Source organism: Tyto alba, unplaced genomic scaffold (assembly GCF_018691265.1).
Source record: "Tyto alba isolate M040663 unplaced genomic scaffold, T.alba_DEE_v4.0 Super-Scaffold_46, whole genome shotgun sequence".
Lineage (NCBI taxonomy): Eukaryota > Metazoa > Chordata > Aves > Strigiformes > Tytonidae > Tyto > Tyto alba.
Window position 1 is genome coordinate 7,108,485 of NW_024881322.1, and position 12,025 is coordinate 7,120,509.

Genomic DNA, 12,025 nt, shown 5'->3' on the forward strand with positions numbered 1-12,025 from the left:
GGGTTCAGCAGCTTTCATTAACATTATCTAAGTGTTAGAAGTCTGAGGTGCAAAGTGAATGCTTTGCTGTCATGGAAATGTTCAAGGGTTGCTGGTAGAGTGTTGATTTTGTTGGTGAATGAAGTATTTTCTCACTCTTATTCTTTTACAGATTGTGTATATAATTTCTTAGGGATAAGAATAATAACAGAAGGTGCTGGTCGATGTAAAAGACTTAATGGCAATCTATTTGTGTGAAGAGTTCTGCATGAGAGTGCTTAGCTATAGAATGCCAGAAGCAAGAAAATTTGCTTGACATACTATTGTATTTTTTGTATCATAACGTAGTAGAATATCTCAAGTTGGAAGGGACCCATAAGGATCAAGTTCAACTCCTGCTCCCTGCAGGACTACATAAACCTAAATCATATGACTAAGAGTGTAGGACTAAAAGTTTTATTCAGAGTTGTCCGAAGCTTTTTCATATATTAAATCAGTTGAAATTATTTAGCAAATGATGATTTTAGGTTTAAGGAATTGTAGCTACATAGGGCTGATATCTCAGTCAGGCTTGACTTTTAAGTTATAAATACACAAATTCTTATGAAAATAAAAAAAAATTTAACAAAGACTTTAGAGAATTATCTGAGATATGGTTGAAATAACTTGTTTAACCAGCTACTGATTTATTTTAGACAATATTATAATTTTGTGAAAAATCAAGGTGTATTTTATGCTAAATAAAAATCCGAAAATGAACTTATAAAAACATTAATGCAATTTTTATTTAATATAATGTTTAAAAGTAGCAGAACTGGAGAAAGGACTAATATTGTTGTGCTTCCTTGTCTTCAAAGAAGTCTTTAAAACTCAAGGAATAATGGAATTGTTTTTCTTATTTTCCATTTGGGTACAATGACAGTCTATTCAATCACAACCTGGCAAAAACTTCAGGAAATATTAGTCTTCAAGCTTTAAGAGCAACAACATAAAAAAGCTCTTTTGAGAAAAATGGTTTAGAATCCTTAAAAGAAGTAAGATTTACTAGACTTTCATCAGTTCCATTTGTGATGATTAGTGAACCTCATCTTTAAGCTGAAAAAATTCTTAAGCCATAATACTTCTTAAAATCAGTTTTCAGAGTAAGATAGCATAATTGTATTTAAAAGCTTTTCAACTGTATCATTTCTGATACTTCAAGAGATGAGTAGGTTTATCAGAAATTATCATGATCACTTGACCATACTTGAAATTCATTGTGTTTTAATTCATCTGATATTGAAAGTTTGTGAAGTATGGTTATTTTTATAGACATTCTAAGAGCCTGATTGTGAGATGTGTTTTTAAAGTAAGGTATGCATTTCTTTTCCTTGGAACTCTTGTTGATTAGTGTGTCATTGCTAATTTCTCATTGCTTTTCATTCTAATAACAAGAACTCTTAACAACATTTAATTGAGATGTTGTTTTGACTAACCTAAAACATAGATATATTTCTGTGAAATACCAATATTCGGAATGGATGATTGGAATGCTTTTGTTCAGTTAAGCCTTGGAAATGGGGTACTTACTAAAGCTCTTTGAATCAAATTGATCAGGGACTTAGAAATGAGTCTCCAAAGTTAGTCTTTAGCAGGAAAGATGTCCAGATATTTCATCTAGGGCTGGACACATTAGTGCAGTCCAATTTTCCTGAAAGAGGTTTTTTTTTCTAAAGTGAAATAAAACTAATGTTAACATGTGTTAAGACAGTTTGAATAGAATAATTTTGAGTGTATTTGCAAACTGTAGTATGGATTCACATTCAGTTTTGAAAGTTGTCCCTAAATGAAGCTTTTGTTCTCTAGTAAATCAGATGTTTTTAAGGAGCCAAACTTCATGTAATTTCCTTTTAAAAGTAAAGCAAAGATTTTTATACCCTAAAAAGCAGGAAATGGATATAATTCCAGTAAGGCAAAGGTTTTATGTTGCCACTGATTGTGCGGAGCACAGCTGCAGAGGCTGCAACTTTGTCAGAGAGTTTCAAACCTTTTTATTTATGACTGTAACCCTAAGTGCCCCTCAGTCTTTTGGTCATAATATCTTCTTGTGTTATACCATGTTCTAGTTCTGTAATATTTGGAGCTGATAACACATATACTTCACTTCTAATTTTTTTTAAAAAATCAACATAATTTTCATGCCTGCTTGCAATCACTGCCTCACTGACTCATTTTCTATTATGGTTCTATATTAAAAAAGGGGGAACATATTGTTTTAGGATTGTTGATTAGGTATTCTGTACTACTTGTGAATAGATGAGAATAAATTGTAGGAAATAATGGGGAATTGGTGAAACACAATACATTGTGGTTTAGGCATATCAAAAAACAAATAGTCTTATAAAAATATGAATTTTGAAGCTGGAAACTAGACAGAAATTGAAAATACAAACTGTTCTCCCTCAGTAAGCTTGCTGAGTTTGCTGACAAAATGACTGGGATTGTGTTGACACCCTTCCAATAAATGTGTGCAATGCAAAGTGTTTGAGCTTAAACTGGGACTGAAAGTAAACCCCTTTCATTTCACCCCATCATTACTGAAAGCTGTTAACAATTCAGCTGCTGATACACGTTAAAATCAAAACAGCTATGGATTAGGACACTTAATACAAATCTTGATATTGTACTTTAAGAAAAATATTTTCTTTGAATTCCACATACGTTGTCATTTGCAAATACTAAAGGTATTTGGAGGAAGAAATATCCTACTTAATATATTTTTCTTATAGTGGAGTTGTATGTTTCTTTCAATTCTCAAACCTAGCTCCTTTGCATTTATGAATAGCAGTCAGCCTTTCCTTGTTATGTTTCCCATGTTCAATATTAATTACACACTTGTGAAAAGTCTTTAAAATATATAATCCTCAAATAATGGTGATGTATATTTCTTTTATATGCAGATCTTTATTGTTGTATTTATCTTCCTTTTCTGTCTACTATAAAAAGTAAAGCATTAAGTATAAATCTTACCATTCTATAGTCTACATAATTTTCTGCCTGCAGAAGGGCCAAAAATCCTCTCTTCCTTCTCGCCCCCTGGGTCATTTGAAATGTAAACTACAGTTGCTGAGTAGGCTTAAGAACTGGAATTGAAGAACAACTCTTTTCAAGAAAATTGACTTTAAAATAATTGGGACCCCTGAAGAAAAGGTTGATAGATCTCCTCCCTGATGTATTTTATTTTAGATACCATTGTAAATTGTGCCTTGGTATAATATTTCTTAAAATCAATGGTAAGAACATTGCCTTTGAACAGCTACTGAAGGGCATGGTATGAAAGTGTGACAGTAAGATGACTTTGAAACTTCCTGGTTCAGTGGTGGGTCTTTATTATTTGGGATTCACCCAGAAAGAGTAAATGTATGTGAACTCTTCTCTAACTTATTCACGGTATCAATGGCCCTAAGAGGCCATTCCAATTTAGGAACTCGTATTCCAGAGTTTCCTTGCTGTATGAGACTGAGATCAAGGAGTTTCCAGTTGACTATTTCCACCAACTTCCTATGGCCCTAAAGCAATGTGAGGTTATGGATGTGTTGGCCGTTTTGTGTTCACTCTCTAGATTTTATTGCAGCTTTTCAGTTTGATAATAGAAATGTTTGCATGCCTGTGGGTTTGGGATTTTTTGTGATTGATTCAGACGAAAAATAGAGATATGAGTAACAGCAGACTGCAGTGTGTCATGATGTAAGAGAATTAATTCTTAAGTAATTTGTCAGGAGTCAAAAACAAATTCTGTTAGTGTATTTAACCCCTGGTTTTTATTGTGAGGTATGTCTTGTTTGTTACACCACTATCCTTCTAGAAAAGGTATTTATTCTGTATAATGAGAAGTGAAAGACTATAATTAGTAGTGTTTACTCAAAGTGTAGCAATCTGCGAATATACTGATTTTTGAAAGTAAATTGACTTAAGAGCACAAATCTCAGTGTTTTGGAAAATTCACTGCTCAGTATTTTTACAGAAGAATTGTGCCCTATTTCCTTTATTTAGGGACCAGTTGCCGCTTTTAGGTATAGCCTACCTACAGGTAAATCCTACCTATAAAGGAGTAAAACAGCAATCTGGATAGGTAGAACTTAAATTCTCTGCTCAAATTCAAAACTACTAAAAAAGTTTTAAAAAGCTAAATAAGAATATTTGATTGCTAGAGAATTTTAAATAGAGCAATAAAATAGTGACATGATTAAATTGTTTTGTCTGTAGCACGAGGTTGGAAGTTTTCACTCTTATTCCTCCCCTCTCTGCTGCCCCCAACTTGGTATAATACCCAGTTTGAACACCTGTAACTGAAATATCTCATTGCTTTTTCATCAAAGAATTCTGTGTAGGAAAACAGTACATATGTTCTTGATGCCCATTAAGAAAGGCATTAGTCTTATGCTTTTTCCTCAAGACTGCCTTCATTAGTGTGTACTGGAATTATTCCTGAGAAGTGAATGCAAGGCAGTGTAAATTCACACCGTGGTGTAAGGTTACTCCTTTTGTGTGCAAGTGCTGGGACAGAAAGCTTAAACTCTAAATCAGAAGTCCTGTTCTAAGGCTCTTAATTCAAAGTAGGTGCCTGGAATTGTTAAAGGATCACACCTGTAATGAAAAGCCTTAGCAAAAGTTCAGACTGTACTGATGGCAAGTCAGATGACCGGTTATTTTGAGCCAGTGTTGCTTATTTGGATGTAGAATTAAATGAGAAGAAAATGCAAGTACTTGATATTTAGTATGATGATTTACTTATACATATGATCATGATTCTGTGTGCTTTCCATACAGGGTATGACCTAATTTAATATAATTTTATAAAAGTATAAAAAAACCCAAACTATTTTGATTTAGAACATGACCACTCTATGAAATAAATTCCATAGCTAAGCTGCTCTTTCACCTGCTTTAAGATGTTTTCTTTGTAAAACTATGTGAGAAAGCAATGAATAATGCGATAATGTCACTCCACTTTGTGCACAAATATGCAAAGTTGGAATAAATCAGATTTAAGCTTTGTCTTAATACATTGCCTGGTATGACTTTATGCTTTAGCTAACTTGTGTATAATTTTCTTTAAAGGCTGCAGCTATATCTTGTTTCAATCAGAAAGGTTTGCAGGTGACCTTTAAGAATAGCCATATTGGCTTTAGTTTTGTCTTAGCTTATCTCAGCAGCAAGTATAGCTGTCTGTGTAATGTAACAATCAGCAGTGCTTACCATTTTTGAAAACAGTTTTTTAATAATTTGCTTTTTACCACAACAGTGTTTTTCTAAGTTTTGCCTAAACTAGGATTGCTTAGCTATTATTGGTGTTTGATAGTATTTTTTTGCCAGTGTGTTCTCAGTTTAAATGCTGCTTACGTACCAAACTAAGCAGCTTTTGCTGGGGTAAGTAATTCTAATATGCCCTAAACGCAAGAAGGTTTGTGCTGGCAAAACTTCATTTTGTCAATATGATTGCTGTTACAGTAGTTGCTCTTTTTAGGATTCTGTGGTGTTTAAATGACCTTTTTTACATTCAGGGTTGTTATACCCACATCAGCAAAATCCTGTTTTACAGTCAAGGTTTAAGCTTTTAATTTAATTAGTAGGTTTGGTCCTGGAAAATGAACCTCAAATATAATAACTCTTCCTATCTGCAATCCTGGGACTCTCTTATGACCTGGCTGTGTCCAACGTGCCATAACTGTCTATTTAAGTGTTGTTAGATGGCACAGAGGAGAATAGCTTTCAGGTTCTCCTGATCTGTGTAAGGAACTTGTTGGAATTTCCGTGGTATGTGGATATTTTTTTCCATCAACCTAATAAAAACAGAAATTGTGCTTAAATTCAAACTTCTTAGCTTAGAAATAATGAGTTTCTTTCCTTACATAAACTCTTTGTCTTTCTCTGTTGGGTGTAACTTGTGCTTTCACACGTTTCTGTATGCAAGAAAAAATGAATGCATTTGGTTGAACAAGGCTGTTACTTAGTTACATTACACATGCTTATATAGGTGCCTAAAATTACATCATTTTGTTATGTTTTGACTCATTCAGTGGATGTATTTTACTTGTCTGTAGGTCTACAAGCCAGTGCTGTACAATACAATAGATCTTACTCTAAACCCCTGCTCCCACCCCAATTCCTACAGATTCAATATGGTCATCATTATTACATTTAGGTGAATGCAAGGATCAGAGAAATAGGAAAACAATATGAAATACAAACCTATTGTTTATACTTAATGCACATATCTGACTTCAAGTAATTCTCAGGTCTTCATATGTATGGTTGTTCTGTTAGCATGCCTTTCATTTCTCACTATATTTCCTTTACGTAACATGATTTCAGCAAATATGAACAACCAGGGCTCTGATAGGTGACATTGATCTTAAATGAAACAAGGTGTGATTTTATGACCCTTTGATGTTTGTTCTAGTCCCCTTTCAATTTTTACATTAAGTTCATAGAAGAGAATGTGCAATTCCTTTCAGTAGTTTCAGTTCACAGTCTAGTGCTTTAGCTTACACAATCCATAAAAGTAATACCTTCTCCTCTTCTTTGTACTGAACATGAATGAAAACTCTTAAATGAAAAGATGTAATTTTAGGAATGTATAGGTTCTTTTTAAAAAATAGATTATGAAACAGAATTAATCTGATTGTTATTGTACCAGAAGTCAGTATAGGATATTACACAGTAAAGCTTCAAATATGAAATGAAATGCCTATTTTAGTCAAATACAACTCCTCTTTATTCATAGAGAGATATATAATTTGTGTTTTTAACTGACATACTACTAGCAGGACAATTTTGTAGTTTGTATGCTGAGTTCACTGAATAAGTGTGCAAAAGCATCTGCCTCATGTTGAGCATAAAGTCATAGTGGACATCCTCAACACTTTCAGATGTGGTCTCTGTGTTTGAGTTCTATAGTGATTACATGGACTTCATAATACAATCTTACCTTATAGCTGTATCACAAGGCTAAACCTACCTATTGTTTTATGAAGCACTTCAGTAACGTTATAAAGACACAAGAGAAAACCTTTGAAACACAATTTGGTGTTCTCTGTGGTGTGTGAATAGGCATCTTGTACAACATGTAATGAAAAGGGACAATCATTCTTCAAATTAGTATAATACAGGAAAGAGTATGACATTATGTAATTCATATGTCATCACAGTGTTTGTGAGATCCTTTACTAATGAAGTGTTTTGAGTTCTAAGAATAGAAAGGACTGCATTAATGTGAAGTAACACTGGTTTTTGAGAATATTCTTCTTGTAAGTATATGATGGTTTGTGTCTGATGTTGAAATTCAGGAGAATGTAGCTAAATTCTTTTGGATAACCACTCTCCAATATTGTCAAGAGAAGTGGCTGACAAATGTATCACATATTAATATGTTAAACCCAAGAAGTCAGTTAATGTAGCATGCTTTAAAAAACACAGCATATTTATAATTTCACTATGTGCGCTGAGTCTATTGATTCAAATTATTAATGGTGCACACTGACTGTTTCGTAGTATGTATAGTATTATATTTCTGAATTTTTATTAACTTCTGCCACTTAAAAATATTAATTTAATTAACATTCCATTCACTTGAATTGCATCAGTGAAGCAAACCTAGAAGTAATTTCCAAAGCAGTATAATTTTGCAGTTTCTATTTAATAGCTGAAGTGGAGCTCATTTTTGTTGAATTGCTAGTCAGAGGCTGAGATTCTGGGTCATGGATTTTGGGAAGAGCTATTCTACTAGTCTCTGTTTCTGATTTTAATGTGTTAAATAAGAACTCACTTCCTCTCTTTTAAAATAAATCTTAAAATATGTTTTTACAGCCTTGTGGAAGAAATCCGTCTTTTTCCAGTTCTTTTCCAAGTCATCTTGGTAAGAATTTTTTTTTTAATATATATATTATATAGATAGGTATAATATCTCCCGAATCATGTCAAACTAGTAAGTTGTTTCCATTATATTAATAAAATAATAAGATGTTGGAAAAATGAAATTGAAACAGTCTATCAGTGCAAAAGAATCTACTGTAAGCAGTCATCTATGCAGTTTTCACCAACTAATGTACCTGTATGAAAGGTTTCTCTTATTTATAAGATACTTTTTTTTTTTTGAACCAAATAAAGACCTGAAAAATAGAATGAATGAACTTGACCCTTAATTAGAGCTATATATTGGACCAACTCAAGCAAGAAATGTTGGGGAATTGCATTTTGTTTAACAGTATCAAACCCGAGTTTGATACTGTTGGCATGATAATGCCAATTCCCACTATTTGCTTTTAGAATTTCTTTCAATGTAAAGTATCAGGGATATGATTTTGGTCACTTGTGGAACTTCCATCCCTAAGCAGGATCTGCCGCTTACAAAGGTCATGAAAACTGTTGATGTTTTTGTGTCTCTGAAATGTTGCAAAACAGATATGTTAATGAAGAAGAAACATCTGTAGACTAATTTGGAAGGTGAGTAGTGTGCTGTCCACTAGCCCTCTCACTGCTAAATTCCACAATGTCTTGTTTATTTTTTTCAATTTTTTTTGTTCTGGTAAGTGTCCTGTCATTTAAGCATCCTCCTGATGAATGCTAAATATGCATTATAAATGAGTATGTGTGATTTAGGCAGTGCAGGCAAATTGCATACTTGTTTTTGCATCATTCTTCAAATTCAATCTTACTTAAGGTAGATGATGTTCACAAATGTGATACTGAATCAACTTTGATATTCCCTTCTTATGTTTAAGAATTTTAATCCTTGCTCTTCCTTTGCAGTGATTTATTTCACTGCCTGTCATTTTAAATCTCTTTAATACCATGTACCCAGATAAGCCCTTTTTTATTAAAGTAACCTCTTTAGTGATGACAGATTTTTCCAGTAGCATGCAGAACACAGGCTTTATGATATTTTGTGTACATATGTGTACAAATCTCTTCTTGGGATAAGCATTAACAATAAAACCAATGTTTTACAGTAGTTCATAAATTTGACCTGAGATGATTACTGCTTATGGAGGTCAAATGTTCATGTTAATAGCTTCAACTAATGAATTGATGTTGGAAATTTCGCCAGGTGTTGGAATCTTGACATGTGTATATACACACACACATATATATGTTAGTATATAGCTGTGAGCATTTGAACACGGTTATGATTTCTAGAAATATTCCCTGATCTTGAAAAAATTTTTATAATGCATCTATAGTCATGGAATTTAAAATGTGTGTATGTCATGCCATGTAAGCAGGATAGGTTGGAGTCAGTCATAAATGCTCCCTCCTGACCTCGACACACACAGTTTGACCAAAGGAGTTCTAGAAATAGGTTTGGTTTTTTTTTTTTTTTGAGAGTAAAAATCAGCTAAGCTCAAAATTGCCTGTGTGACTAGTGATCTGTGAAGATTTCACAACTCTCTTAAACCTGTATAGCTGTCTTGGAGCTTATGGTTACAGTTGTGAGGGAAAAAGCTTATAGCTTTTAGGGAGAAAAATTCCCCTTTCAGCATGCTTTGTTCACAGAGAACACCTGTAATGTCTTCAGCTGCCATAGGTTGCATTCAGGCTTTAACAGCACGCAGTCCGCTTGGTCTTGTTTGGCTCAAGTGATATGAGACCCTAAACAGGTTGCCACCCTCCCTACTATTCCCCTGTTTTCCCTATAGAGAAGTGAATTCAGCAAAAGAATGTTAGGCAATTGGGAAGGCTCAGGAGCCAGGACTGGTCAGACTGGAAGGATTAATCATTAGGCTGTTTCTCCTCATGAACAGAACATATTAGCCATCTCCTTCATTATAGGTTTCTGAAATAATTTCCATGGTTGTATGAGTGAAAGGAGCTGCATATCATTTACTTCCCATTACTCTCCATAAACTAGTCTTTGACTAGGTTTATACTTCGATTGCTTTCAAGAAACAGCACAAGTCATTAATGTTGAGCTTTATGTTGTTGTACCCAAAATTTTACCAGACCCTAAACTATTGAATTTAAATTATGCTTCAGAGTCGATACACTATTTTATACTGTCAGTAAATTCATGTAGAGCTATTACTATCAAGTTCAAGGAATATTACTAGTACTTTGTGATTTTCTATGCCAAGACCAAGTGTGCAGTGTATTTTCTGTGCATCATTCAGTGTAGTTCATGTTATTTCCAGCTATGCCACTGACATGATGTTGACTCTTTTAGGCTCTGAGTGGAAATAATGTGGGCTCAGAATTGGGAAGTATCTCCAGGAACAGTCTTCATTTCTAGGCTGTGCTACAATCCAAGTGAGATTGAATGTACTGGCTTTAATCTGGCGATCACAGCAGTGAGGATGTGATAGCTGCGGATACTGGGCAGTTCACGAGAAATAGATTTTAATGTGACTGCTTCTCGTGGCTTGTTGGTGTAGAGTTGCACTACCTCTTATACTGCGCACTACCCTGTGTTGTGGTGTCTAAGCAGGAACCCTCAGATGGGGCAGTTTCTTATCCTTTAGCAGGTATCTGGACCAGTTAGATCTCTGAACTCAGCTGAATCATACCAAATGTATCCTTTCATGTCATTTATGGCTGCGATTTTGTAAATGTTATAGTTGCTAAACAGAAAGAACTGGATCAGTGAAAAAGGCTGTCTACCTCAAAAGTCATTCTAAGAGAATAGCTGTTGGGTTTATTCACCTGAGCTAGGTTTTTGTTACTGATCTTGTTAGTAAGAGACTTTAAAAACAATTGCTGTTCCCCTGGAAACCCTCAACACTCATTTATCACTCAGCACTTAGCTACATTTTGGAAATGTACATTAATAGTGTACTTTGAATGTGTGAAAGACCTGGATACAGTTCTTCATTGCAAAACTGCAGAGGCGAATATTATGTTACACCTGAATGCAAATTAATTTCATCAGTACCCTGATCCTAGATTCTAGTGCTAGCAGTTCCATAGATTATGCCTAGTTCTGCTAAGCAACATGAAGGTATGACTGCAATGCGAGTAGACGTTTATCTTGCTATAATGTCCAGTGAGATCAGTGAAGATGTAGTGATGTGGGAAAAGGGAGACGTATTGATAATATGTGAGTATGTTCAGGACAGTATGTGATCAAAAAACAGAAGGAAAGCTGGCATCATGATGTGCAAAATTCAGAAGGTGCAAACTACCCTTAGTAGTGAGATTAAAAATAACGAGCCAAATTCCATGATTGCATAAATGGTGCCAAAGATTGGGTTGATATAAGGTATAAATATGAAATGCTGCTGTTGATGAAATAGAAGGGATTGTAGCAGGAAATGCTACTGTGGGATATGTTTCATGTTTTACTTTTTTTACTGCTTTTCTCTATATCCATCCTTAGTATTATGTTTCTAATATATTTCACTGTCAGATGTGTGATCTATCTACAATATCAGTATATTACATACAAAATATTCTTTTTGACTATTATGTTATAATACTGAAGTGTGGTTGATAAAGGAATTGGAAATGTTTTACTCCCACAGTTATAAATTATAGCTATTTGTATTTTAGATTGCTACCAAGATATTGCTGAATAGCTAGTAATGAAGTTGGCATATATGTTATTTTCTGTGCTATGTTACTTTTTACAGGGGGTAGGATGGGGACCCTTCACACGTATTACCTGGCCTTTCTTTAGGGTTCATCTGAAACTAAGCTATTGTATGAAAGAGAAATTCTGTGTAGTTGGTGAAATTAAATTTTTTTACCGATAAATTTTAAAATTAAACCTAATGATGCTTGTAATGCGGAGTTCACTGCTATCCTCTTTTTAAAGATCAGTAGTCAATTGTGTGCTTATCCTTCTGAAATCTCTAGTGTAACTTTTAATCACATCAGCATCCCACAGACTTCAGGTTTTGCTGTCAAATGTTTTTTGCAATATTCTGTATTTTAATAGTCAGTGATCACATGAAAGGTGTGGGAACATGGATTTAAAGGCATATCTTTTTTTAAAAAAATACTTTATAGATTGAAAGCTGTTGTATTTATAAATAATATATTATTATTAAATAATAAATATAAATAATATCTT

At 33.9% G+C, this 12,025-nt stretch overlaps 1 protein-coding gene across 3 annotated transcripts in view; it reads left to right on the forward strand.

The window, feature by feature from the left end:
* ULK4 (unc-51 like kinase 4) overlaps nt 1-12,025 on the forward strand; it is a 241,264-nt gene that overhangs the window by 114,703 nt on the left and 114,536 nt on the right. For all 3 annotated transcript variants that reach the window (XM_042806318.1, XM_042806319.1, XM_042806320.1), the window contains one exon: nt 7,828-7,876. In XM_042806318.1, the coding sequence (XP_042662252.1) occupies nt 7,828-7,876 (49 nt within the window). The remainder of the gene's footprint in view (nt 1-7,827; nt 7,877-12,025) is intronic.